The sequence below is a fragment of the Artemia sp. Qi Xiang Cuo genome, chromosome 7 (assembly GCF_049724085.1).
Source record: "Artemia sp. Qi Xiang Cuo chromosome 7, ASM4972408v1, whole genome shotgun sequence".
In the NCBI taxonomy this organism is placed as follows: domain Eukaryota; kingdom Metazoa; phylum Arthropoda; class Branchiopoda; order Anostraca; family Artemiidae; genus Artemia; species Artemia sp. Qi Xiang Cuo.
In genome coordinates this window covers 75,980,627-76,008,229 of record NC_142800.1, presented here as the reverse complement: position 1 = coordinate 76,008,229, position 27,603 = coordinate 75,980,627, and the positions used below count along the sequence as shown (strand labels likewise).

The following is a 27,603-nucleotide window of genomic DNA, read 5'->3' as shown; positions in this document are numbered from 1 at the left end:
TTTTGATTCAAAGACGTTAAGTGTCACATACAAAATTAGACTGACACGAGAGATTTGTTCAGTGCTATATGTGAGTATGCGGTTGTACAGGAGTTTCCTCCTGGGATCGAACAAAAGAATGTCCTGAGATCCCCGCCTTAGGAAATGTGCGCCATAAGAATGTACCATCGTATTTTCGAAGATACAGGAGTTACTTTACGACAAACCTAATATTTTTGGTTTCAAAATATGAATTTTAATACAAAAATAAAAATAAAACTATATATAAGTTCTACTTTCTCCTCTTCTTCTGCAAGACGTTAAGGTACTTTCCCCGCGTCATTTCCTTTGCTTCCTCGAGGCCAAGCTCGTACGCTACATTTTGTAGTCGTTGGTATTCTTGAACCAATGCAGCAGGTGATAGCGACGAATACTCTGAAATTCAAACATAAAAACTTAGAAATAAAAAATGACACCACATCACCTGAATAATTGAAAAAAGACTTTTTCACTGAAAAAAAAACCCGTAGCAACTGTATAAGACAACTGGTCAGCCGTATTGCATTTAAAACCATCTCGATGAACGAATATACGACCGTCCCCCCAAACAAAACTTTTTGAACATTCATATGTTCCTGTACTTAACACCAGTTTTCAGTTTCCCATGTCTTGCACTTTGGACGGAGCACTAGAAGAAACAAAGGGCGAGTATACTTCAAATCGCTGTTAGTTATTCTGATTTATACCTGCTAGCCTATATATTATTAATCAGACTTACTCTGAATCAACTTTTGCTTCAACGTGGCGGGTAACTTTTAACATAACTTCCATATCTGTCTTACTCTATAAATATTTTTAACTACAGGTACACACTAGTTTTACCCTTGTATGTGTTCGTGTGGAGGGGGGGGGGGAATATGGTAAAACCTTACTTTTAGCCACAATGTTTGATCTTTCTGGGGGTGGGGTCTTAGTACTGGCCTGGGAGGAACCTCCCTCGCCTGTGAGCAGGTATACTTTTAATATTCCTTTTTTGGGAGCACTATATATCATTTCACAACAAGAATATCAAATATATCAACAGTTAGTGGTAACAAACTGTAAGTAAGGAGCGACCTGGTTCAATAGTAACAGAAACTATAAAAAAAATGGAATTTTGATATTAATAAATACATCAAAAGAATCAGATTTTAATGCTAATTTCAAATATATACGTTTCATCAAGTTTAGTCTGACCCATTTAAAGTTACGCGCCTGAGAAAATTACCTGATTTTCAAAAAAAAGGGGGAAACACCACAAATTATAGAACCTTAATGAAAATCACACCATCAGATTCAGCGTATCACAGAGCCCTACTGTAGAGCTTTCAAGCTCCTATCTGCAAAAATGTGGAATTTTGTAATTTTTGCCAGAAGAAAGATCACGGATGCATGTTAATTTGTTTTTTTGATTTTTTGTTGTTGTTTTTTCTTCCCAGGGGTGATCGTATCGACCCAGTGGGGCTAGAATATTGTGGGAAGGCTCACTCGAAAGGAAGTTAAAAGTTCTAGTGCCCCTTTTTAAGTGACCAAAAAAAAAGAGGGCAACTAGGTCCCCTCCCGTGCTCATTTTTTTCTCAAAGTAACCCGATCAAAATTTCGAGATAGACCTTTTCTTCAGCCTGGTCAAAAATATAATAAGTATGTCTTTTAGGATGACTTAATCCCCAAATTCCCCGGGGCAAGGACTGAAAGTTATGAACTTTACCCAATGTTTACATATAGTATTGGTTATTGGGAAGTATACAGACGTTTTCAGGGGGGATTTTTTCTGGTTGTGGGGGGGCAGGGGTTATTTGGGAGGATCTTTCCATGGAGAAAGCTTTCATGGGGGAAGGCACATTGCTATGAAGGGGGCGCCGGATTTCCCAGCATTATTTAAAAAAACGATCAGGAATTAAATAAAAAAAACAGGTTTTTCAACTGAAAGTAAGGAGCAACATCAAAACTTAAAACGAACAGAAATTATTACGTATATGATTGGGTCCACCACCTAGTCAATACCTCGCTCTTCAAGCCAAAGATTTTTGTGTACTTTCATAAGAGCTATTTATTCTAACAAACGGCCTTTGTAATTAAGGGGTCATTTTTAAAAAATTGGAACAAAATTCGAACTTTAGTGTAAAGATCATGGTATTCCATAGGGGGCGAACCCCTTAATATACGTATTAAAATATATGAATATAGAAGTTCGTTACGGAAGTTAATTCGTAAGTTACGTATATTTATTATTAATAAAAACGTTCGTAAATAAAATTAAACAACTTTCGAGAAACCCATTTTACCAAAAAAGTAAAATGAATATGAAAATTTCGTTTTAATTATTAATGTAAGGTGAGCCAAAATAAAAACCTGCATTAATTCAAAAACGTTCACAAATTAAATAAAAAAAAAGTTTAAGAGTTTAAAAGTTTTTTTAACTGAAAGTAAGGAGCGAGATTAAAACTTAAAACGAACAGAAATTATTCCGTATATGAAAGGGTTTGTCCCCTCCTCAACGCCTCGCTCTTTACGCTAAAGTTTTTTATTGTTTGAATCATTTCTGTTCGTTTTAAGTTTTAATGTCGTTCCTTACTTTCAGTTAAAAAAACTTGTTTTTTTCTTTAATAGAAAAGAAAGACCAAATATATAGTAAGAGAGAAAAGTGGAATAATACTTTAAAATAACTGGTGTACGGTCTCTGAGGTAATTTTGAATTTTGCGAATAAGACAATTCCACAATTTCTGGGTTTTTTTCGCAGTTGATATTTTTTCGAAGTTGGCATTGCAAGCTGTTGCTCAATTAACCAGTTGGCTTGGGGCATTACTCCCTCCAAGAATCCAACTCATATTAAAAACCAACCAAAATAATGCGCAAAAAACTTGGAAGTGGTCTTGTATTTTTTTTTTTTAATTAAAGTAACTTCGATGCTGCAAACTAATAAAAGAAAAAATATTTTCCAAGATTTGTTTTTACTGTTGAAGCAAAATAATTTCTATTATGCAAAATACTACAAAGAAATGTCTGACTTATTTCCGTCTTACCAAGAAGCTTTTTTAAAACCTTTAATACTCCCCCCCCCCCCCTATCAAGGAATTATCTTTTTTAGTGCCACCGGGAAATTTTCTACTTCCAATAACAAGATACTCTTTTTAAAATCGTGATTTAAATAACTACAATTGTGTAAAGCACGAGTACAAAGCTATAAAAAATGCAGACGCCAAACGCTAGATGGGGTTGTTTTTTTATTGGCACTGGGGCAAGGTTCCATTCTGCAGTTACCCTTTCTCTTTGATTGGAGCTTAAATCGGGAGCATATCCTACAATAAAAGGTTCAAGAGCTTTAAGAATCAAAACTACAGGTATTTAGATACACATAGCAAAGGTATGCCTGAAGTCTGTTCCTTATTTTTGAAATTTATTTTCCCTGTACAAGTTTTTGATATTATTTTTCTACAGTTCTACGGCAAACATCTCCTGCCATTTGATAACTGAGAATAAGTTCTGTCTGCATTTTTTTTAGATTGAGAAAAAAAAATACAGTGACATCCTTTTGGAGCAAGTTACAACAACAACATTGTCAGAAAAAGGTAAATTAAGGAATATAAACCTTAAGAAAGGTAACTTAAGTAGAATCTGGACAAATTATTTTAATTATCTTTCTGTTCTTCCAAATTGAATAAAAAACCGGTTGCTTGTGATTAATTCCAGTGTTTTTGGCACAATTACGAGGTTAAAGATTAAATAACGGATTAAAGAGGAAAGTCAAGCACTTTAACATGGACTTCTTGGGAATTCAAAAAACAGTCTCGGCCCTCAAAGTGCAGAGTTAACCAGCAAAACTAAAGAAACAATTTAACAACATTAATGTCAAAGAAACACCAAACAATGTCAACAACAAACAATACAATAACAAACAATAACAACAATGTCAAAGAAACACCAAACAATGTCAACAACAAACAATACAATAACAAACAATAACAACAATGTCAAAGAAACACCAAACAATGTCGACAACAAACAATACAATAACAAACAATAACAACAATGTCAAAGAAACACCAAACAATGTCAACAACAAACAATACAATAATAAACAATAACAACAATGTCAAAGAAACACCAAACAATGTCGACAACAAACAATACAATAATAAACAATAACAACAATGTCAAAGAAACACCAAACAATGTCAACAACAAACAACAACAACAATGTCAAAGAAACACCAAACAATGTCAACAACAAACAATACAATAACAAACAATAACAACAATGTAAAAAGGAACACCAAAGAAAATGCCCATGTATCTTGGTTTCGTGTTTATCCCCTTATTTGATTTATTCCTTGATAATGTTTTTTGGTCTTTTTACTATACTATTATTTAATATTTTAGTGAGTGGATTTCAAGTAAATTAACTAATTAATAAACGTGACAAGAGAATGCAGGCACACTTTATATGTGACCACTAAAATTTTTGATGCAATTTATTACTTTGTGCTCAAGTATCTTGGTTTCGTGTTTATCCCCTTACTTCATTTATTCCTTGATGTTTTTTTGTCTTTTTACTATACTATTATTTAATATTTTAGTGAGTGGATTTCAAGTAAATTAACTAATTAATAAACTTGACAAGAGAATGCAGGCACACTTTATATGTGACCACTAAAATTTTTGATGCAATTTATTACTTTGTGCTCAGGTATCTTGGTTTCGTGTTTATCCCCTTATTTGATTTATTCCTTGATAATTTTTTTTTGTCTTTTTACTATACTATTATTTAATATTTTAGTGAGTGGATTTCAAGCAAATTAACTAATTAATAAACGTGACAAGAGAATGCAGGCACACTATATGTGACCACTAAAATTTTTGATGCAATTTATTACTTTGTTATCCTTAACTTTTTAGTTATTTTTACGGAAGAAATGCTCCTGAGGGTAGAAGGGGTAGGCATAAAGAGGGGCCTATTAATGCTAATTGAAATCACCGTCCAGTCCAGTGTTTAGCCCCGAGGCAGGACACTTCATGGAATACTGGGTGCGCTGAAGCCAGGAATGGCAGCCAAAATCATACGGTTTTCTTTCCAGAACCGGTTTTGAGGATGAAGTACTGCTCAAAATTAAAAAACAACAAATCGCAGTGACAATGTCTGGTGACACCGTTGTCTGGTGACAAGGAAACAATTCTATCTCTAATACTTACATGGCAGAATAAGAAAAACACACCTCGTAATTTTTCTGATAATATCTAGTATATCTGTGATCTACGTAAAAAAAATTCTGAGTCATGTGGAATTATTTGGTATTTTTATTTAAAAAATTACACCATCAAATTAGTTTCTGTTGTCTCCTGAACAATTCGATGTCTCCAATGTACGAGGTGTGCACGTAGCAGCCGCGAAATATATAAAAGCAGAATTAATCACTTTGGCTCATACAATAATCAAACGCCAATTCCTTACCAACAAGGAGATTGTAATCCTGTTCATCCATTTCTTCATCTAGCCCTTGAGTCGGGATTTTCTTTGGTTCACCATTTTCTTGTTCAGTGTTAGTATAGTCAGAAATACCTGGAACTAAATTACAAATCATCCAACATATAGAACACAATCACATAAGAGAGTATAGCTTCAATCGTTACCTTATATCTTGGTTCCTCCAGAGGCACACAGGGCGCTAGTTAATAGCCTCCAATCACAGTAGAGATATCTGGACAGTACGATCATCCTAAAAAATGTCTTTCACCTAGAGTTACGGCGCGTATAAAAGCTCCTCTCATTTCCTTTGTTTAAGCGATTCATTGCATATTTTCCAGTTGCTCGGTCAACTTTGAAAAATGGTGCTAACCTGTATTACTCATGGTTAAAAAGCAGAAAGAAAGGGGATGAGCCGACGAAGTGGTTCGCTACTGTCCCATTTCACATATATGGCGTATGACTTTACTGAGTGGCGGATCCAGAATTTCTAAAAGGGGGATTTGGATTACATTTTAGCAAATACGGAAATTTTCAGTGCTAACTTGTGATCAAAGCTGCGACAGGGAAATAGGTGGAATTTCATAAATAGTGGGAGAAGGATCCGCGAAGTGACGGGATTCTTTGAAATTTGCCACAAAATGTTTTACCACAAAGAGGCAACCTAATAGTTGTAGCACCGATTATCTATTGGGTTTCACAATAATCTCTGGTTTTAGATGGATATATTGCGCCATGGAGCGACAAAACTTTTCCTTTTGGTAAGGAAAAAATGTTCCCTTGAACTTTTCCTCTTTTATACTCTTTTTTGGGACATGAAAATGTTCTTCGAAATTTGATGTAGGACCTTTGTTGTCTTCTAATGACTGGTGGGATAGCCCAAGAAAATGCCAAACGTCTGTTAAGAACTTTTTTTCGTGAAATTTTTGATGGGTTTTCAGATAATAGAAGAAGATGAAAAGAAATGTATTTGTGCTATAAGAAGAATAAGAAGTAAAGTTAGTAGTTATTATTGTTGGAAATACTCTGCCACAAACTTGCAAATTACGTTAAACTTCTCATCAGATACGACTCATTAAGTTAACCATAATTTTTTTATGACTCATTAGGTTAACCATAATGATTCTTTTCATTATCTTTCAACTTTCGAGTCACGTGCAAGTTTGGTATAAAACTTGGATTTCAGAATTGTGTCAAAATTATTTAAAATTATTTAATTCTTCTAGTTACCAAGTTTATTGTCAGTTGCTAATCAAACTTTGTTTTGTCCAGGGCATGTTTGGAGTCAGGGGGGGGTGTTGCCCCTTACTAGATCCACCATTAGTAAGCTTTAATAAGACATAGCAAAAGACTTGCAGATTTTAGTCATGCGCATTTCTAGGAGTTTCTTTTTTGGAGAGGGAGAGAGTTGTTTTTTTATTTATTTTTTATTTTTTACATTCAGTTCTTGTTTTAGCCGCCTTGGCATAATTAGCTTCGCTTTCTAAGAAAACTGTCCTCGTCTAGGCTTCGAGGGTTAGCTAACAGAATTTTATAATGCCCCTTTGTGCTTTTGAATATCTTTGTCTTATCCGCCTATACAGGTAGCACTGTTATTCGGCATTTCCAGGACTTACAGGAAGTGACAAAATTTAATTTAGCTGCGTCTGCATTCATGCCGACCACATAACTTCCCTTTAAAAAAATGATAAAACTATGGAAATGAAATATCAATGTAAAGCGCCAAACTTCCTAATCAAATGTTATCACATTATGGCATTGTTCAAATAAAACTTATTTTTACCTTGATTATTCTTATAAATTCATTCTTTATTTTTTTTTCATTCTGAAACTAATGTTATCTTTACCTTTTGTATTATTACAGACAGACCAATTATTTTCCTTTTTTATCTCTTCAACGTGTTGCATTCTTCTTTATCCCCTAGACGCTCAATTCATCTTATTTCTTTTCCTGTTCTCTAGGCTGTGAATATCGACGCCACGCGCGTGCCTACCCATGAAACAATCTAATGCCATTTATTCTTCTCTGGGTTTAAATGTTCTCCGAAGGAGCTGCATCCCAGTCCCGCTTTGTCTGATGGTTGAGATAGGAGATAATATTACTGTCTAGGATATCTCTACTGTGCCTCCAATCGTCCCTCAAGTGAGCTACATCATAGATGTCCACCACTCTGGGATGAGACTCGTCTGAAGGGCTCTTCCGTCACGTTCTTACATACTGTTTATTCGCATTCAAATAAATGGTCCAGGGTTTGCATGAGTTGTCATCGAATTAACAGGTTCAGATCCAACGCTCAAACCTCCTCCTTTTCCAAGCTTGGGGAAGGAGGAATATCACCAATGTATATTCTAGAATCTTATAGACATATTTATGAACTCGTATATTTATATATAGATATTATTTTATGGACAAAAAAAAAAACGTTAAGAAATGCAAAAATCTCAAATGTTGCCTAAAAACGGCCTGTCAAAAACAAAATGTCAACAACTTTCAGCAGTTGAAAGCTACAGGCTGATGATGTACATATATCCACTGTACATTTTATATATATATAAAAAAAAAACATTGAGAAATGCAAATATCCTAACACTATGGCAACAAGCGCATTGCCAAGAAAATGAATCAACAGAATCTAACCAATTAGGGATTTCTGGAGATTTGGGAGTCTTTTCTGTGATTACCATTTTGTACTAACTTTGGAAGTTTTATTTAGGTATCTCATTTGCCAATCCGATCTTATAGAGAAACACTATGTAGAGATTTGAGTGTCTTGTCCGTGATTACAGTTTTGCTGCAATTTGGAAGTTTTTGTTAAGATGTGAGTTGTATTTATTTGTTTTGTCTATTGGTTCTCGTTTGTGTTGTTCTTTGTCTTTTTCTTTAGATGATTAACTGATTTTTTCTCTTTTTTTCCATTGATAAAGGCTTCCGGATGTGGAGTCAAAATATTCGGATTTTTTTTTTATTAACTAATGTTTTGTTGTTGCTTTTGTTTTTAGTACGTTTGTCACAGCTTTATTTAAATTAAACCCATTTTTTTTCTTAAACTCTCTTGTAAATGAAAAAGCAGTTTGCTCTAAGAAATTATTAACTGTTAGACCTCCAAAAATATTCTGAAAGATCCAATTATGTTATTGTCTTGAAGTATCACAGCATTGTCTAGAAAATAGAATTTGCCACAGCATCTCAAGAGTTCCCACGTGTCACTTCAACAGAGCAGGTTAATTTACATTTGTCTATATGTATCATAAAACAAAGAAAGAAATCTTGAGAAAACAACAGGTCTATGGCAAGAAAAATAAAAATATAATCACACAAATATTTCACCTGTATCAAACTAGGAGTCTTCAGCATTGAGATAGGGATAATCTAAAACTTAACACTTAAGAAAGAAAAGAATAAAATAAAACAATCAAACCAATATACATACAATTGCTGCTCAATGTCAGACCACAGTAGAAGAAAATATTCACAATTAATGAGGTACTTCTATGAAAACACAAAAGGAACTCGTAAAAATAATAAAACGAGTTGATAATAAAATTTATTCTGTTGAGAAAACAATGCTTTTTTTAGCTTCAAATATTGCTTAAATCGAGGAAGGTATTTTGAGAGCTTTAGAAAGAATGAGATTCTTTTGTTCCCAGTAAAGTTAAACTGACACTATCATCAAGAGACCAAGGGTTGGCCTGGCCACGGCCACCTTCGTCAACATCTGGTCTTGGCCAAGGGTTGACCTTTGAAAATAAAGGAAAAAGCTATATTTGCATAAAAGTGAGAAACAAACATAAGGAGAATGCAATTTTTTCAAATACAAGCAAAGAGGAATGTTAAAAATTAAAGTAAGCAAAAATAACCATTAGCTGTTGGATATATATCTCCCCCTGTTAACTCATAGCATTGAAGTGTTAACTGAGCTTTACTGGAGACTTACTATAAAAAACCTACTGGCAATTACAAAACGTTAGTTTTCAAAAAAATAGAAGTATTTTAAAGTTTTCAACTAAAGGTACAAAAATGTGTTGTTTTAGTAGAGAGCAAGCAACACTTGAATGTTGTAAATGGTAGGAAAGACTCTTCTTCAGTTTTTTTTTTGCTTGCTTTAAGTTTTTGATGTCATTACTTACATGTACTTTAAACCTTCTCGTTTAAATTGTTTTTGAAGAAGAGAGACCTTAGATCATACCTTATAGGGTTTTGGCAGAGTAGACCTCCTGCTGCAACAATTGCTACTAGATAATTATTCTACCAGTATTCACACTCAACAGACATTACAAACAAAACGAAAGTCTTTACTTCATCTGATCTAGCACTAATCTAGTTCAGTTTGTTTTTGCATAGCTATCTCCTATAGATCTCAACATCTATTAGTAATAATTGTTTAGAATATGAGTTCTGAAACTTTTTCTCAAGTCTGCACCCCTTTCATCATAGCAACAAGATCTTGCACAAAATAGATGGTTTTGATGTTAGAATAGCAAATAACAGAAAATTTAAACATTTTATGAAAGTATTTATTACAAAACACATGGGATCTAAATTCAAGATGTTGGGGTGAATACTTACTTTTCTCTGGCCAAAGGTCAGGAGATGCTCTGTCAAGGGATTCCATGCTGACTAACTCTTTAAGAACTTCTAGAAAGAAAAAAAAAGAAAAACGTTTCTAGCAAATAATTCAAATACATTTTTGTTTTTTTTTTTTTTTTCACCTTTTTGCTTCTCTAGTTACTTAAACCAAATACAATTCTCAAGTTTAGAAATCACAGAAACTGAACTATAATAATGATAATGTTAATTTATTTTTAACCCACTATACAATACATGTAAATAGTGGAGAAACACGAAAACAAATCTGACAACAAAATAATTGATACAAAAACTGGATTCAAGTATGATGTGGACCAAACCAAGAACTGATCTTTCATTGTACAGTCATAGGCAGCGCAATCGCGCTGCCTAAGTAAAGAACAATATTGGCACAATGTATTTTTTTTTCCATACCAGGGCACTTCGTATCACAGGAATTGTCGTAGAAACTTCGAAAATGGCTCATTCGATTGGAAACTGGAGCGGAGGGCAACTCGCCCCCCCCCCCCCACGCCCATCATTCCCCCAAACACATCCAATCAAAAACTTTTGATACAGCCATTTTGTTCAGCATAGTTGATTTCCAAATAGAAAATATGTTTTTGAGGAGGACACTGCCCCACAACCCTCAGGGCAAGGATTTTAAGTTATGCCCTGGGGGCATATAAGAACAATGTTGGCACAATGTATTATTTATAATTTTTTTTTTCTTTAGAGCAGGGCACCTCGTATCAAAGAAGTTGTCGTAGAAACTTCAAAAAGGGATCATTCAATTAGAAATTGGAGTGGCTTGTGCCCTTTTTAATAGTCGAAAGTGATTGGAACGCGACTAACACCCCTTCCATGCCCACCATTTCCCGAAACACATCCAATCAAATTTTGAGATAGCCATTTTGTTCAGTGTAGTTGATTTCCAGATAGAACTTCTGTTTTTGAAAAGGACACTCCCCCACAACCCTCAGGGCAAGGGTTGTAAGTTATGCCCTGGGGGCATATAAGAACAATGTTGGCACAATGTATAATTATTATTTTTTTCCTTTAGAGCAGGGAACTTCGTATCAAAGAAGTTGTCGTACAAACTTCAAAAAGGGCTTATTCAATTGGAAATTGGAGTGGCTTGTGCCCTTTTTAATAGTCGAAAGTAATTGGAAGGCAACTAACACCCCATCCACGCCCACCATTTCCCGAAACACAACCAAACAAAATTTTGAGTTAGCCATTTTGTTCAGCGTAGTTGATTTCCAGATAGAAATTATGTTGTTGAGGAGGACACTCCCCCAGAGTCCTCAGGGCAAGGGTTGTAAGTTATGCCCTGGGGGCATATAAGGTTTTTTATAGAAGGCATTGTTGTAGAAACTTCATAAAAGGCACATTCGATTGAGAATGCAAAGGGCTAGTGCCTTTTTTAATAGTCAAAAGTGATTGGAGGGCAAATAACCCCCCTCTCACGCCCACTTTTTCCCTAAACACATCCAATCAAAGTTTTGAGATAGCCATTTTATTCAATGTAGTTTTAAGTTCTGGAAATTAGGTCTTTGAGGATGACAGCCCCATCAGCCCTCCAGGCAAGGGTTGTAGGTTATGCCATGGGGGCATATAAGGTTTTTATGCAACACGTTGTCGTAGAAACTTCAAAAACGGCTCATTCAATTGGAAACTGAAATGGCTAGTGCCCTTTTTAATAGTCAAAATGATTGGAAGGCTACTAACACCCCTTCCATGCCTACCATTTCCACAAACACATCCAATAAAAATTTTGAGATAGGCATTTTGTTCCACACAGTTCAAAGTTCAGGAATGTATACCTTTGACCATGACACTCCCCTCGCCGTCTTCAGGGCAAGGGTTGTAAGTTATGCCCTGGGGGCATATAAGGATTTTATTGAAATCTTTGTTGTAGAAACTTGAAAAGGTGCTCATTCGATTGGAAATTCAAAGGGCTAGTGCCCTTTTTAATAGTCAAGAGTGATTTGAGGACAACTTACCCCCTCTCACGCCCACCTTTTCCCGAAACACATCCAATCAAAATTTTAGATAGCCATTTTATTCAACAGAGTTGAAAGTTTTGGAAATTAGGTCTTTAATGATGACAACCCCTCCCCCCCAACAACCCTCAGGGCAAGGGTTGTAAGTTTTGCCCTGGGGGCATATAAGGTTTTTATTGAAAGCGTAGAAACTTAAAAAGGGCTCATTCAATTGGAAATCGAAAGGGCTAGTGCCTTTTTTAATAGTTGAAAGTGATTGAAGAGTGATTAACGCCCCTCTCACGCCCACCATTTCCCCAAACACATCCAATCAAAATTTTGATATATTCATTTTGTTTAACATAGTTGAAAGTTCTGAAAATTATGATTTTGAGGATGACAAACCTCCCAAACCCCTCAGAGCAAAGGTTCTAAGTTATGCCCTGGGGGCCTATAAATTTTTTTTTATAGAAAGTGTTTTCATTGAGACTTCAAAAAGGGATCATTTGATTGGAAATTAAAAGGGCTAGATCCCTTTTTAATAGTCGAAAGTGATTGCAGGGCAACTAGCCCCGCTCTCAAGCTCGCCATTTCCCCAAACACATCCAATCAAAATTTTGAGATAGCCATTTTGTTCAACATAGATCAAAGTTCTGGAAATTAGGTCTTTGAGGATGACACTATCCCCAGAGCCCTCAGGGCTAAGGTTATAAGTTATGTCCTGGGGGCATCTAAGTCTTTTTATAGAAAAAGTTGTTGTAGAAACTTCAAAAAAGGCTCATACAATTGGAAATTGAAAGGGCTAGTGAACTTTTTAATAGGCTAGTCGGAACTGATTGGAGGGCAACTAACCTCCCTCTCACGCCCACCATTTCACCAAACACATCCAATCAAAATTTTGAGATAGCCATTTTTTCAACATAGTTGAAAGTTCTGGATATTATGTCTTTGAGGATGATCAACCCCCACACACCCCTTAGGACAAGGGTTGTAAGTTATGCCCTAGGGGCATATAAGGTTTTTATAGAGCGTTATAATAGAAACTTTGAAAAATTTGAAGGGCTAATGCCCTTTTTAAGTCAAAAGTGATTGGAGGAAAACTAACGCCCCTCCCACACCCACCATTTCCCTAAAAACATTCAATAAAAATTTTGAGATAACCATTTTGTTCAAAGTAGTTGAAAAGTCCAAAAATTTTGTCTTTGAGGATAACACTCCTCCCCCCCCAGCCCTCGGTGCAAGGGTTGTATGTTATGCCCTGGGGGCATATAAGGTTTTATAGAAAGCATTGTTATAGAAACTTCAAAAAGGGCTCATTTGATTAAAACTGAAAGCGCTAATCCCCTATTTAATAGTCGAAAATGACTGGAGGGCAACTAACGCCCCTCTCAAGACTTCCATTTTCCCAAATACATCCAATCAAAATTTTGAGATAGACACTTTGTTCAACGTAGTTGAATGTTCTGGAATTTAGGTCTTTGCCAGCGTTGTCATAATGTCAATATTGATGTCATATAAAAATATGAAAAATTGAATTTTGTTTGGTTATGTCCTCAAGTATCGAGAATATTCTTAAATGTATTCCAGGCCACATTTATTAATACTGATTAGTTAAAACAGTATATAGAGTTAACTTCAATATTGAAAAAAAAATGTCAATATTGATGTCATATAAAAGTATAAAAAAATTGATTTTTGTTTGGTTATGTCCTTCAGTATGGAGAATGTTCTTAAATGTTTTATTAATACTGGACACGTTTATTAATACTGGTTGGTTAAAATAACATATACAGTTAACTTCAATATTGAAAAAAAATGTCAATATTGATGTCGTATAAAAATACGAAAAATTGATTTTTGTTTGGTTGTCCTTGAGTATCGAGAATGTTCGTAAATGTATTCCAGGACACATTTATTAATAATGGTTGGTTAAAATAATATATAGAGTTAAGTGGTAAGTACGTATTTTGTCTTTTATTAGTTAATAAAAAAAGGTCTCCTCAGTTAAAAGGAGGCTCGAGTGTTATAAGTGTCGAAAGTTTTCCTTTCGAATAGATGTCGAGACTCGGTCGAGGCCGAAGGCCTCGACCGAGTCCGTTGATTTTTAATTAAAGTTATCAAGTATTTTGCAGGTTAGGTTAGCACAAAAAAAAAGAAAACAAGAAGAGGCTAAACTATAGAAATCAAACTGAGTCCATCAAACGACCAAATGTGTATGCAATATTTTGACATATTATGTAATTACTAAATAAATTTGTTAAATTTGTGAGCATATGTTTTATACCACTTCCGAATGGTCAATTACTTCCGAATTTTATCAGTATATGCACTTCCAATGACAGTGCAACAGTACATTCCCCACTTTTGTGTACTCCCCCCCCCCCAGGCCCACCTCGTGTATAAATAAAAGAACATAAACAGGTTACTGGACACAAAAAAAAGTTACAAAACAAACACAATTATGTAAGATTTGATAGCGCAGCTGTAAGAAGACTTGTTTTTGGCAACTTAGGCTCAAATCAAATAGGCGGAGGAGGAAGAAGGCCCCTCTAATGTACACTCAAAAGGACCCACTGGTTTGTCCACAAGTCCCATGAGTTGCAAACCTTCTCCCAGTAATGGGTTAAATTGCATGGTGATGCAGAACACCATCGCGGGAGGATCCTCTATAGGAGGACAACTGTGGCAGGGCGTAAGATCCAGATCTATGGACAACGGCCTCTGCAAAGGGCTGCCTCGACCTTTTCGGGGTACCTTCAAGACTGGGGACCTTGCGGTCAACTCTATTCTCATTTAAGGAGTGGCTCCCCTAGAGGAAATTATAGCCTAGTAAACGACAAAGCAATCGCAGGGGATTCTGACTAATGGAAAATTCTTCTGGGCTTGGTATGTTTTGATGGGCGTCTTTGGGCTGAAAAACCTCTTCCTAGCTAATTTATCTATTATGGGTTGCCTCCCCGCAGTAGCATAATATTTGTAGGCATGAACATATAATGAGTCGGAGGTAATAGACTTTAGACTGTCTGTGCAGGATTTCGACTCTTGTTGATAGAAGAGCATCGCCAAGTGCTGAAAACCATGTTGTGACCAAGATGGGCCCAGGATTGCACAAAGTCCCCATTCATGAAGGTCCCAGGGACTTCTTGCTGCCCGGTTCTAAGCCGGCTTTGGCCCTTCGATGTAGGCTTGAGAAAAGCTATGGTCCCTGTCCAGCAATGGTTTCCGGGATCATTGCTCTTCCTGAGGTCAAAACAATTTCAATGATTTAAAGAACATGAAAATTGGATCTTGGAATGTTACGACATTAAAAAATGACTTTCGTATCGACATTTTGAATGACGAATTCAGACGATTCGAACAGGATTTATTAGGAGTTTCAGAAACTCATTTCCCAGGGGTAGGAAGCATGAAATTAGGTGATATAGAATTTATTTACTCAGGAAAGAAGAATGGAATATATAGACAGGGAGTAGGACTCATGATGAATAAGGAACCTGCCAAGTCTTGCTTAGGTTGGGAAGGTATTAATAATAGAATACTAATTGCTCTTTTTATGACTAGAAAGTTCAGGGTATCAGTTATAGTAGTATACGCCCCTGTAGAACCAACTGACGGAGATGCTAGGGACTCAGATGAATTTTACTTACAGTTAGAGGAGCAAATAGACATGGTCCCAGGTAGAAATATGATGTTATTACTGGGAGATTTTAACGCCCAGGTTGGCAGAAATAGGGATAGATGGTATCCCAGCCTAGGTAAATTTGGTGTAGGAAAAGGAAATAGTAATGGATACAGACTTTTGTAATTCTGTAGGTATAACAACCTAGTTATAACCAGTATGGCGTTTGGTCATAAAATGGCTCATAAGTTAACATGGTATTCACGTGATGGTAAGACAGCAAACTTTATTCATTATGTTATAGTAAACCGAAGACTGGCAGGATCAATACAATATACTAGGGTATATAGGAGTGCTGTTATTGATGTTAAAAGTAAAGATCGCTATCTAGTAGTGCCAAGGGTTAATTTAAAGCTGAAATATTGAAAGGGTAACTACCTCCCGGGAAGTTATGATGTTGGTAGACTCCAGAATAGTAACTTGAGAGACACTTTCCAGGGTCAGTTGAATACTATACTAGAGAATTCAAAATTTGACAATGTGGAAGATGATTGGAATAATTTTAGAAAAATAATTTTTGAAGTTGCTGAATGTGTCTTAGGGAAGAAAGCTAGAACTGCAGCTAAGAATATTAGTGAAAAAGCTTTATGCTTAATAGAAAGGAGAAAGGACTTGTACAAGAATTATCTGAGTGATAGATCATATGAAAACAAAAGGAATGTAAAGAAAGTGGAGGAAGCATTAAAATATGAAGTAAGGAGGTGTGAAGAGGATGCTATGGATAAATCTGCCAAGGATCTGGAAGATACAGCTGGACGGCATAAAAGTAAAATATTGTACTGGCACGTTAAGAAATTCAGAGGGAGTAGTCAATCCGGAACTTGTCCCAGTTAAAGATAGGAATGGGGTCGCAATTAGCGATAAGGAATAAACTAAAGAGAGATGGGCCGAACATTTTGAGAACTTGCTTAACCGAGATAGAGTTGCAGGAAAAAATATAGAGGAAAATGAAAAAGTTTGTGATACTTTGGATGTGAAGGAAGATTTGTTTTGTGAGGAGGAATTAGCAACAGTACTAAAAGGATTAAAGAATAATAAGGCTCTGGGTGCTGATAGGGTGGTAAATGAGTTTCTTAAATATGGTGGATCTGAGGTTAGAAATAAGTTATTGAAGATTATGAATATGATTTTTGAAAAAGGGGAAGTACCTAACGATTTTAGAAAAACCTTAATTAAGCCACTTTATAAAAAAGGGGATAAAAATGAGTGTGGTAATTATTGAGGCATTAGTCTGGTCTCGGTAGGTAGCAAATTACTTAGTAATATGATACTTTTTAGACTGAGAGATGCTGTAGATAAAGTTTTAAGAGAAGAACAGTCCGGTTTTAGAAAAGATAGAGGATGTGTCGACCAAATTTTCACTCTTAGTCTAATAATTGATATGTGCCTGAGTTTTCAAACACCTTTGGTCCTCAGTTCTATAGATTACGAGCAAGCGTTCGATTATGTTGATAGAAGAGCTTTAGTAAAGGTTTTATCCTTGTATGGTATACCAGCCAAATACATTACAGTGATTAGTGCTGTGTACAAGAATAACACTGCTGCGGTTAAGGTAGGAAATGAGCTTAGCAGCTGTTTTCGTATTAAATCAGAAGTTAAGCAGGGTTGTGTTCTATCCCCCTTTATATAGATTATTTTTATGGACTTTGTTTTAAGGAGCACAGGAAGGGCAATGGGAGACCACGAAATCAAATGGGAAGGAAAAAGTCTCCGGGACTTGGATTATGCTGATGATTTAAGCATCTTAGATGAAAGTGTGAGCAAAATGAATGAAGTTTTAGAGGTTTTGCGAGTTCAGGGTGCTAGAATTGGTTTGAAAATTAATGTTAGGAAGACTACCACTAAGGCTAGGAATAAGTGAAGATGAAAAGGTGATGTTGAGTAGTGAAAAGATTGATCAGGTGGACAGCTTCACTTACCTTGGTAGTAATATTTGTAAAGATGGTGGGAGCAGAGAAGATGTTAAATATAGAATAGCCAAGGCTCAGGGTGTTTTTTTCACAGTTAAAAAAAAGTCTGGAAGAATAGGAAGATAAGTCTGCAAACCAAGATTAGAATATTAGAAGCTACAGTGATGACAGTAGTCAAATATGGCTCTGAAGCATGGATGATCTGAAAAGCAGAAGAAGATTTGCTTGATGTTTTCCAGAGAAATTGCTTAAGGATTGTTCTGGATACCCGGCTGACTTACCATATTTCAAACAATAGGCTCGTATACAAAAAATGTGGTTCAATACCGCTCTCTAGGGCTATAATGAAAGAAAGGTTGAGGTGGTTAGGGCACGTTGTGCGGAGGAAGGATGACAGATTGCCGAAGATTGTTCTTTTCGGCCAACCATCTGGGACTAAACGGAAAGCAGGTCGTCCCCGTCTGGGGTGGGAGGACGTCATAAAGAAAGATTTAAAGGAAATGGGAACTTCGTGGGCGGGTGTAAAAAGGGAGGCTTTGAATAGATTGGGGTGGAGGAGTGTGCATAGCTCTGTTGGCTTCAGGCTGCTTGGTGCTGTGGTGAGTTGTTAGTAGTAGTAGTAGTAGTAGTTGAAGGGTCCTACTACAATACGAATAGTACGGAAAAAAAATAATACAGAAATTATGTTTTTGAGTATGACAACCCCCAACAGCCCCCAGGGCTAAGGTTGTAAGTTATGCCCTGGGGGCATATAATGTCATATGGAAAGTGTTGTCGTAAAAACTTCAAAAAGGGCTCTTTCAATCGGAAATTGAGAGGGCTATTGCCCTTTTTAATTGTCAAAAGCAATCAGAGGGAGAATAACCCCCCCCCCCTTTAATGCCTATCATTTCCTTAAACATTTTGATATGACTATTTTGTTTGATGTAGTTGAAAAGTCTAGAAATTATGGTTTTGAGGATGACAATCCTCCCCCCATAGCACAAATGACAAGGGCCATAAGTTATGCCCTTGGGGCATATAACGTTTTTATAGAAAGTTTTGTCGCAGAAACTTCAAAAAGGGCTCATTCGATTGGAAAGTGAGAGGACTAGTGCCTCTTTTATTGGTCAAAAGTGATCAGAGGCCAAATGTCTCCCTCCACGCCTATTATTTCCCCAAACACTTCCATTCAAAATTTTGATATAGCCATTTTGTTAAGCCTATCAGAAAGGTCTGGAAATTATGTCTTTGAGGATAACAAATCCCTCCAGCCCTCAAGGCGAGGGCTGTAAGTTGTGCCCTGGCGACATATAGGGTTTTTATAGAAAGTGTGGTCACATAAACTTCAAAGGGAGCTCATTTGATTGGTAATCAGACACTCTAGTGCTCTTTTTAAGAGTCAAAGGGATCAGAGGGCAGCTACCCTATCACCCCTAGACACACGTCATATTGTCCCAAAGTGCATCTAACAGAAATTTTGAGAGAGCCATTCTATTCAAAATAGTCTAAATACCATATAACAATGCTTTTGAGGTTGAAACAAACCCCAGAGTTTTAGGGCAAGGGTTGTAAATTATACCCAGGGGGTATTAAAGGTGTTTAACTTCAGAAGAGGCTCAGTCTTTCTTCCTAAAAAAGAATATGTCAATATAAAATGAACAGAAATTAATCAAAACAACTTTTTTAACAAAATTATTTTTTCAAAAAAAAGTAAAGAACTCCGTCAAACCAAAAATGAATAAAAATAGCATAAAATAATCTACTAATCATAAAAATACCACAAATCAATACTGATAAATAAATGAAACCCAAAAGGAACAGAAATTAAAATAAGTGAAACTCAAAATGAGCAGAAATTTATCCGAGTAGGGTTCTAAACCCTATGCTTTATAAAAGCCAGAATATAATTTATACTTCACTGAAAAATAATCCTTTTAAATGTTTTCACTTACAACTTTAAGAAAACAAAAATTAATTAAGATTTTAAGGAATAAATGTCAGCATATGTATATTAAACTGACAATGTACATTTTTTTCATTAAATTCATTTGAATTCATTTTTCAGTAAAGTAATAGCTGTAGCCTACAATTATTAATAAAGTGCAATCTCTCACACTCAATATAGCCTACCTTTTAATATTTTCTCTGAATATACTAATTGCAAACCTTGAAAATTCATCCCCTCCCCCCTCCAAAAGGGTAGTTACTGTTTTATTTCATTTTGTACCTTCAATGTTAAAAAATATACCCTCTAGAATATAAATTATCATCTTATTACTGGGTTTATTGCCTTATATTGCATTTTCAGCAAGATAAACCAGTGTTTAATTCCTTCTAAGGAATCTTGTGGGTGGTGTGTCATGATTATGATCTGCCTTCTCTATTTTACCTTTATTAAACATTGGACCACTCTTGAATAACTCCTTTCTTGAGGGCTTCTATGGTTTGGGACTAGAGAGTGGTTTGCAATGGAGGACCTGCAGCTTCTTAAAGTGCCCTTCTGGTGTTTGAGAGGGATGGGGCAAAAATTGACCTAAGAGGTCATTTTCTAGCAAGCCATTTTAACATTTTCTCTTTTCCTACAGTGCACTAAAGCTGGGAGTTTGAGGCAGCCAGTAAGGAGAAGCACTTGAGGGTCATTGTTGACAATGAGTTCACATTTTATAGCAAGACATAAGCTCAAGATGCAAAAGCAAACCAAGCCTGTGGGCTCATGATAAAGACATTCAACACCAGGAGACCATGTGTGGTCACAATGCAATGGTATGTCCACACCTGGAGTTTGGCATGACCTTAGCCACTCCCCAGTATAACAGATTTGTCCTTCACACTTGCAGGCAAGTGTGATTTAATGTTTTAAGGTAATGAAGCTGCAGGTCCCCCATTGCATCAAGCAAGAGCACCAACAGGTTTTTGTAATCTATTCTACACACTCTACTTCTCTCAAAACACTGTCCAGTCCCAAATCCCAGAAGCACTCAAGAAAGGAGTCAATTGAGACTGGGCCAATGCTCACTAAGTGCAAAATTGAGAAGGCTGATGATTATTTTGACACACCACCAGCAAGATCCTTTACAAGAGGCTTCACACTAATTTACCTTGCTGAAAATACAATATAAGGAAAAGATAGATATAAATTGGAAAACATAAAGCTATAAAATTAAATTAATATAAACTAAAGGAAAACAATGTACCTACAATATCAATACTGGCATCATTATTATTAAAACATTTGCTGCAGCTCATGGATACATGAATGTGTAACTTTCACACAGAGATGTGATGAATCGTTAATATTTTTATGACCATGCTGAAATAACTATTTGTCTAAAGCTTGTTCTGTTTGCTAATGTATTTTTACCACAAAGTTTTACCATTAGGAAAATGGCTAAAATGCTGAAATCATAAGATTTATGAATTGCTAAGTTTATTGTAATAAATCAATGCCTTTAGAAAATATAACTAAAATCTTGGCATTTACATGTTATCTTGGCCACACTTAAGAAGTGAAGTTAGGTTAATCAGAATGAAATATACCAAAACCTGATGAAAATATAATATTTTAGTAACAAAATTATGGAAACTACAATAGAGAATTACGGAAAGCAGGCTACCTACAGTAAATTATATTAAATACCTAACCAATTCTACATATTAAATATTTAATTAAAATTTCTTTTGACCTTTCTTTTGCTTCTATTTCTAGTGTTTCTTCTGCAATAACTTACTCACCTAATGTTTCTTCCTTGTTATTTCAAAGTACGGTATCCAACAATATTCCTAGTTCTTTGGCTCCTGCTTATACTAGTCCTGCATCCTCTCAGATTCCTACCTCTCAAGGAATGAACTTCCTTAGTTCCAATATTGATAGACTCCCTAATAAACTTTCAGAACTTTACTTTCATATATTAATGGCAGAAATATATTGCAGCAATTACAGAAGTTGCACCTGAAAACACCTTGTCAGCCTTATCACCTGGTGAAATCCAAATCAATGGTTACCAACTCTCTTCTAACCTGAATTCCCCACTTTGTCACATAGAAGTGTGTTTATATGTAAGAGTTGGACTAAAGGTTAGTCTCATTCATTTTAATTCTCTTATTACTGATGGAATTGAGTTTGTTTGGATAAGCATACACTATTGAACAATCTCAATTGTAGTGGGTGATGTTTATAGAAGCCCAAATGCTCCCTGTGTTTTGGACTCTGAATCTAATTTGGCTGCCATGTTATCAAATGTGATGTCCAATTTTGGAAGTTATGACCTTGTCCTTCTGGAGGACTTCAATCTTCCTGAAAACCAATGGATTGATGGAGCTGGTTTTTGCACTAGAGATTCTTGTTTTTTGTCTACCCTCTCTGATAATTCCCTATGTCACAACCAACCCATTTCAGGGAAGGTCAAGTTTCTAGCACTCTTGATCTGGTTCTTCTCATTAATCCCGACCTTCTTATTAAGAATGTAATAACCACACCCATTGGTAGTAGCAAACATGTTGTAATTATTTCAGAGTTATGTTTGCCTACTAAACAACCCTCTTCCAAGCAATGAAAATATATCAATTACAAACTAGTCTCCAAAAGACTTGCCATTGTCAGTTGGGAACATCTTATCACCAATGATATTGAAGAGAGTTGGTCTAATGTGAAAACTGTCATTTTGCATGCTGAAAAGTCATGTACCAGAATTATTTGGGCTAAACAGGCCAAAAGTGTACCTTTTTTAACTACTGAAATAAGTAAGCTAATTAACAGAAAACATCAAGCATGGAATTGTTACAGGAAAAAGAAAACCTTAAAAAATTATCAACTCCTCAAAACTTTTTGTAACCAGACAACCAACAATGTCAATCAGTTGAAGTGAAGGTTCAAGGAACAATTGGCTGAGGATATTAGGAATAATCCTAAATCATTCTGGTGATATGCCTCTCAAAAATGTTGCACCAGATGTACAGTCCCTGATATCATGCACAATAGTCAACCAGTTGCTGATCCTCAACTGACAATTTCAACCAACAATTTGCATCTGTTTTTTTCTCTAATTCCAGTATTGTTTTTCCCCCACCTCCTATATATGATGTATCACATAATATGGGACCTATTCTGATTAATTATATAATAGTTCTAAAGGAACTTACTTAGGTCCCTCAAAGTGAATAAATCTGCTGGTCCAGACTGTATTCATCCTTGTATCCTCAATGAATGTCAAACAGTCTTGTGTCAACCTCTTTCCTTACTGTTCAAATTATCCTTAAATCTTTCCAGACTACCACTGGATTGGAAAAAAGCCAATATCATTCCAATATTTAAGAAAGGCAGAGAGGACCTTGCTGAAAATTACCAACCTATTATCTTGACATCAGCAGTTGTTAAGGTTCTTGAAAGAATAATCAATTCTGCAGTTATTAGACATCTTGAAGCAAATAATCTCTTGCACAGCTCACAGCATGGCTTTTGTTCTGAAAGATCTATTGATACCAATCTCCTTGAGTCATATGACAATATCACTAACTTACTTAATACAGGGGTGCCTACTGACATGATTCTGCTTGACTTTTCTGAAGTTTGACAAAGTTTGTCACAAGCAACTTGCAATCAAATTATGTGATGTTGCTTTTCACTTATCAGCTTGTTGTACATCACTGTTGCAATTAATTACAGCTTGAAGAGAAGTCCCTACTTTGGATCCTTGATTTCTTTAAATGTGATCTTAATGTGTTCAGTTATTTGATGACTCTGGTAGCTATGTTCTTTCTTTGTCTTAGCATGTTTTGAGTGGAGTTCCACAGGGTAGTGTTTTGGGTCCTACATAATTTAAAATCCATTTATGATGCTCCTTCCACTATCAGCAGTAAACTAACACTCTATGCTGACAACCTGAAGCTCATTGGACCAACCTTCTTTTGTGAAAATCATGCCCTTCTACAAAAAATCTTTGATTGAATTTATTGGACTAAATTTAATGTTGTCAAGTGCCATATCATTCACTTTGGCAAAATGAACCCTTGTTACTCTTATTTTCTATCAGGTCACCCACTTCCCTCTGTAAATACTGAGCAAGATCTTGGAATTACCCTTGATAATGAACTAAAATTCAGCACTCATGCTAATAAGTCACCTGCTGGTGCTAATTTAACCATGGGGCTGATTAAGCATAATCTTTCCACTTATTCCCCTAAATTCATCAGTCATTCTTGTCCTAATCTTGAAGTTGGAAGGTTTCTATCCTCCCCTTATTTTAAAAAAGAAAGTGTTGGAAGATGTGTTACCTAAGTGATATCTGGCATGAGGTAAGGTTACAAAAGGTAAGGCTGCAATTTAAGGCAAGGTTAAGGTACAAATATCCCTGTATAGTAGTTTATCTCACTGAGGCTAAGCTAATTATCTCCAAATGCAGACAGAGAAATCAGTTTTACTCAGATCAAAAACTAGATTGTGGTCTAGGCAACTGCCCCCTATCCCAATGGCACCCCTGGTCAGGGTAACACATTAGTACCAAAATTTAAAATTTCAAATCTTAGTAGACCTATAGCATGAGTTTAGAATTAAATGGTTCTATAAGCCAAAAGAAGGAACAGGATGTCTGTTTCTTTTCTACCTATGGCTAGCAAATTAGTAAATAAAAATAAAAATGTAGGCCTACCCTTTTTTTCAGATAATCTACAGCTAAAATATGAACAGGAGTACTAGGAAAACACTGTAAAAGCAGTGATTATAAAATTTGTAAACAGCTTTGAATACAGAGTTTAATGATAGGCCTGCCTATATTTTTTTTTTCTATCTGATTTATGTCTACTAGTAGGACCAGCTATTCAGCCTGAAAAGTAATTAAATTTACACTCCTGAATAGGATAGTGCAACAAAATAGGCTACTAGTCTATTGAAAAGAACAGTTGGTATAGGCCTAAGTCTAAAATTGGGCCTGTTGAGAAGGAAAAATGTTAAAAACAAACAATTCTTACTTCATATTATGCACAATAATTGTATTTTACATGATTTCACTGCAGCTCCACTTTACTTTACCCCCTCCCCCCTAATGTGTAAATATATAACCCAAATTTTATATTTCCCATGTGATTTCTGATTGCATCCTAGTTGATTCAATTTACAGGTAAACAAGTCAAACAGTTTGTGGTAATGAACTGTAAGTAAGGAGCAACCTGGCTCAATGGTAACCAAAACTCTAGAAAACGGTATTTTTATACAAATAGATACATCAAAAGAATTAGATTTTAATGCTGATTTCAAATATATAAGTTTCATCAAGTTTAGTCCTACCCCTCAAAAGTTAAGCGCCTGAGAAAATTTGGCTGACTTTCGAAAAAAGGGGGAAAGACCCCCTCAAAAGTTAGAGAACCTTAATGAAAATCACACCATCATATTCAGTGTAACTAGAGGTTTCAAGCTCTTATCTACAAAAATGTGGAATTTTGCATTTTTTGCCAGAAGAAAGATCACGGATGCATGTTTATTTGTTTTGTTTTTTTTCTTTTTCCCAGGGGTGATTGTATCAACCCAGTGGTCCAAGAATATTGTGGGAGGGCTCATTGGAACAGAAATTAAAAGTTCTAGTGCCCTTTTTAAGTGACCAAAAAAAATGCAGGGCAACTAGGCCCCCTCCCACACTCATTTTTTTCCCAAAGACATCTGATCAAAATTTTGAGATAGCAATTTTGTTCAGAATGGTCAAAAATATTACAACGATGTCTTTTAGGATGATTTAATCCTTCGAAGCCCGCCGGGGGAGGGCTGAAAGTTATGAACTTTACCCACTGTTAACATATAGTATTGGTTATTGGGAAGTATACAGACGTTTTCAGGGGGAATTTTTTCTGGTAGTGGGGGGTGGGGGTTATATGGGAGGATCTTTTCATGAAGGAAGTTTTCATGGGGGAAGGGACATTGCTATGAAGGGGGCACCGGATTTCCCATCGTTATTTAAAAAAAAAATCCAAAATGAAATATAAAAAAACAAGTTTTTCAACTGAAAGTAAGGAGCAACATCAAAACTTAAAATGAATAAAAAATATTAGCTATATGATTGGGTTCACCTTCTAGTCAATGCCTCAATCTTTAAGCCAAAGATTTTTTAGTACTTTCATAAGAGCTATTTATTCTAATTAATGGCCTTTGTGATTAAGGGGTCATTTTTAAAGAATTGGAACAAATTTTTTTTTATTTATTCAATGATGGTGAACCAAAATAAAAGCTGCATTAACTAAAAAACAATCAGAAATTAAAGTTTTTTAAACTGAAAGTAAGGAGCAACATTAAAACTTAAAATGAACAGAAATTATTTCATATATGAAATGGGCTGTCCCCTCCTCAATGCCTTGCTCTTTATGCTAAAGTTTGACTCTGTCTCACAACTTTATTTTTTAAAACAATAAAAAACTTTAGCATAAAGAGCAAGGAGTTGAGGAGGGGACAACCCCTTTCATATACGTAAAAATTTCTGTTTGTTTTAAGTATTGATGTTGCTCCTTACTTTCAGTTTAAAAAATTGTTTTTTTTATTTAATTAAATCAAGAGTGATGCTTGGAAATATAGGCCTATATATTTTTTGCTAAATATTTTTGCATTGGTAAATTTTTACCAGATCAAATTATTGATTTATGAATAAAGTGAATATACCACTCAATGCTTTTTTTATGCTCTTTCCAAATATAATAATCATTTTGTCAGAAATGAATTTGGTAAATTTTTACCAAATCATATTATTGAGTTTCAGGTCAATATCTACCAAAACATATTATTGAGTTACATCTAAAGTGAATACCCCGTTGTATACCTTTTTTATGCTGATTTCAAATATAATAAGAATCTCTATTAGAAATGAATTTCAGCCCCCCCCCCCTATAAATGCCAGTTCAGGGGTAGGGTTGGTATCGCCTATATCGGGGGGGGGGGCTGAAAGTCATTTCCGATAGAAATGCTTATTATATTCATAATCAGCATAAAAAAAGGCATCAAATGGTGTATTCACTTTATTTCTAACTCAATAATATGATTTGGTAGATATTGACCGAGTTTCAAATAAAGTGAATATACCATTTGATGCCTTTTTTATGCTGATTACAAATATTTACCCTCACCGCCCTAATATGCAAGCATATACCCTGAATTGGTATATTGGGGTGGGGGGAAAAACTATTTCCAACAAAAACAGTTGGCCTATTATATTTGGAAAGAGCATAAAAAAGGCATTGAGTGGTATATTCACTTTATTCGTAAGTCAATAATATGATTTCTTAAAAATTTACCTTCACATTAGAAGAGGGGGTAAAGTATGGTGGAGTTACAAAATAGGCTAGGCCTATGTTAACTAGCCTACAATTATTCTGCATAAATGAAAAAAAGAATTGTTTTCCTAACATGTTTCCTCGTCAACATTTTAGACTTACATCGAACAGTTTCTGCAAGGACTCTTTATGAATTACCTCTTTTTTGCTCAGGATGAAACCTATGTCCAGACTTCAAAGATCCATCCTGCATTTTTTCAAATTTCAATTATTCTAAACGATGAAACTGATAATGGAGTAAAGATAATTATTTTGTAATAGATGACGTCTTAGAGACAATGCATGGAAATTTTTGACTAGGATAGAAAAAAACAAAAACTCCTCAGTTAGTGAGTAAATTTTTATTTACAGCTCGAGATAGAAATTACAGAGTTAAACTGACATTAAAAAATACGCACCTCACTCTTTAGAAAAATTCCTCCGCTGTTTCAGTAAAAACTAGTTATTGTCTTATTCAACAGACAATAAATCACTTACTTTGAGGATGTTGGAAGACCATGTAAGGTAATGCAAATAATAACTTGGCAGAACACATAACAATTTATGATCAAACAGAGGAAGAGAATCTGCCTGGGTAAATGTCTAGATTACTAGCTATTGAGAAGAAAACACGTTAAGAAAACAAAAAAAAAACTATAATTTGATAAGTAACTTTAAACTGTTAATTATCGTAAGTGTCAACTTCGGTATTTACTTC

At 35.4% G+C, this 27,603-nt stretch overlaps 1 protein-coding gene across 2 annotated transcripts; it reads right to left on the bottom strand.

Annotated features, from left to right (window-relative positions):
• Window positions 1-193: 193 nt before the first annotated feature.
• Window positions 194-27,164, bottom strand: LOC148950692 (protein lin-52 homolog). 2 transcript variants are annotated; one of them, XM_089091719.1, is made up of 4 exons: window positions 27,045-27,164; window positions 10,048-10,116; window positions 5,469-5,576; window positions 194-414 (listed from the first exon to the last, which is right to left on the bottom strand). In XM_089091719.1, the coding sequence occupies exons 1-4, from the start codon at window positions 27,097-27,099 to the stop codon at window positions 272-274; spliced, it is 375 nt and encodes a 124-aa protein (XP_088947845.1). In that variant the 5' UTR covers window positions 27,100-27,164; the 3' UTR covers window positions 194-271. The 2 variants fall into 2 exon arrangements, with proteins under 2 accessions (XP_088947845.1, XP_088947844.1); XM_089091718.1 differs by having other exon boundaries at window positions 197-414; window positions 5,469-5,582; window positions 27,045-27,160.
• Between the last annotated feature and the right edge of the window lie 439 nt (window positions 27,165-27,603).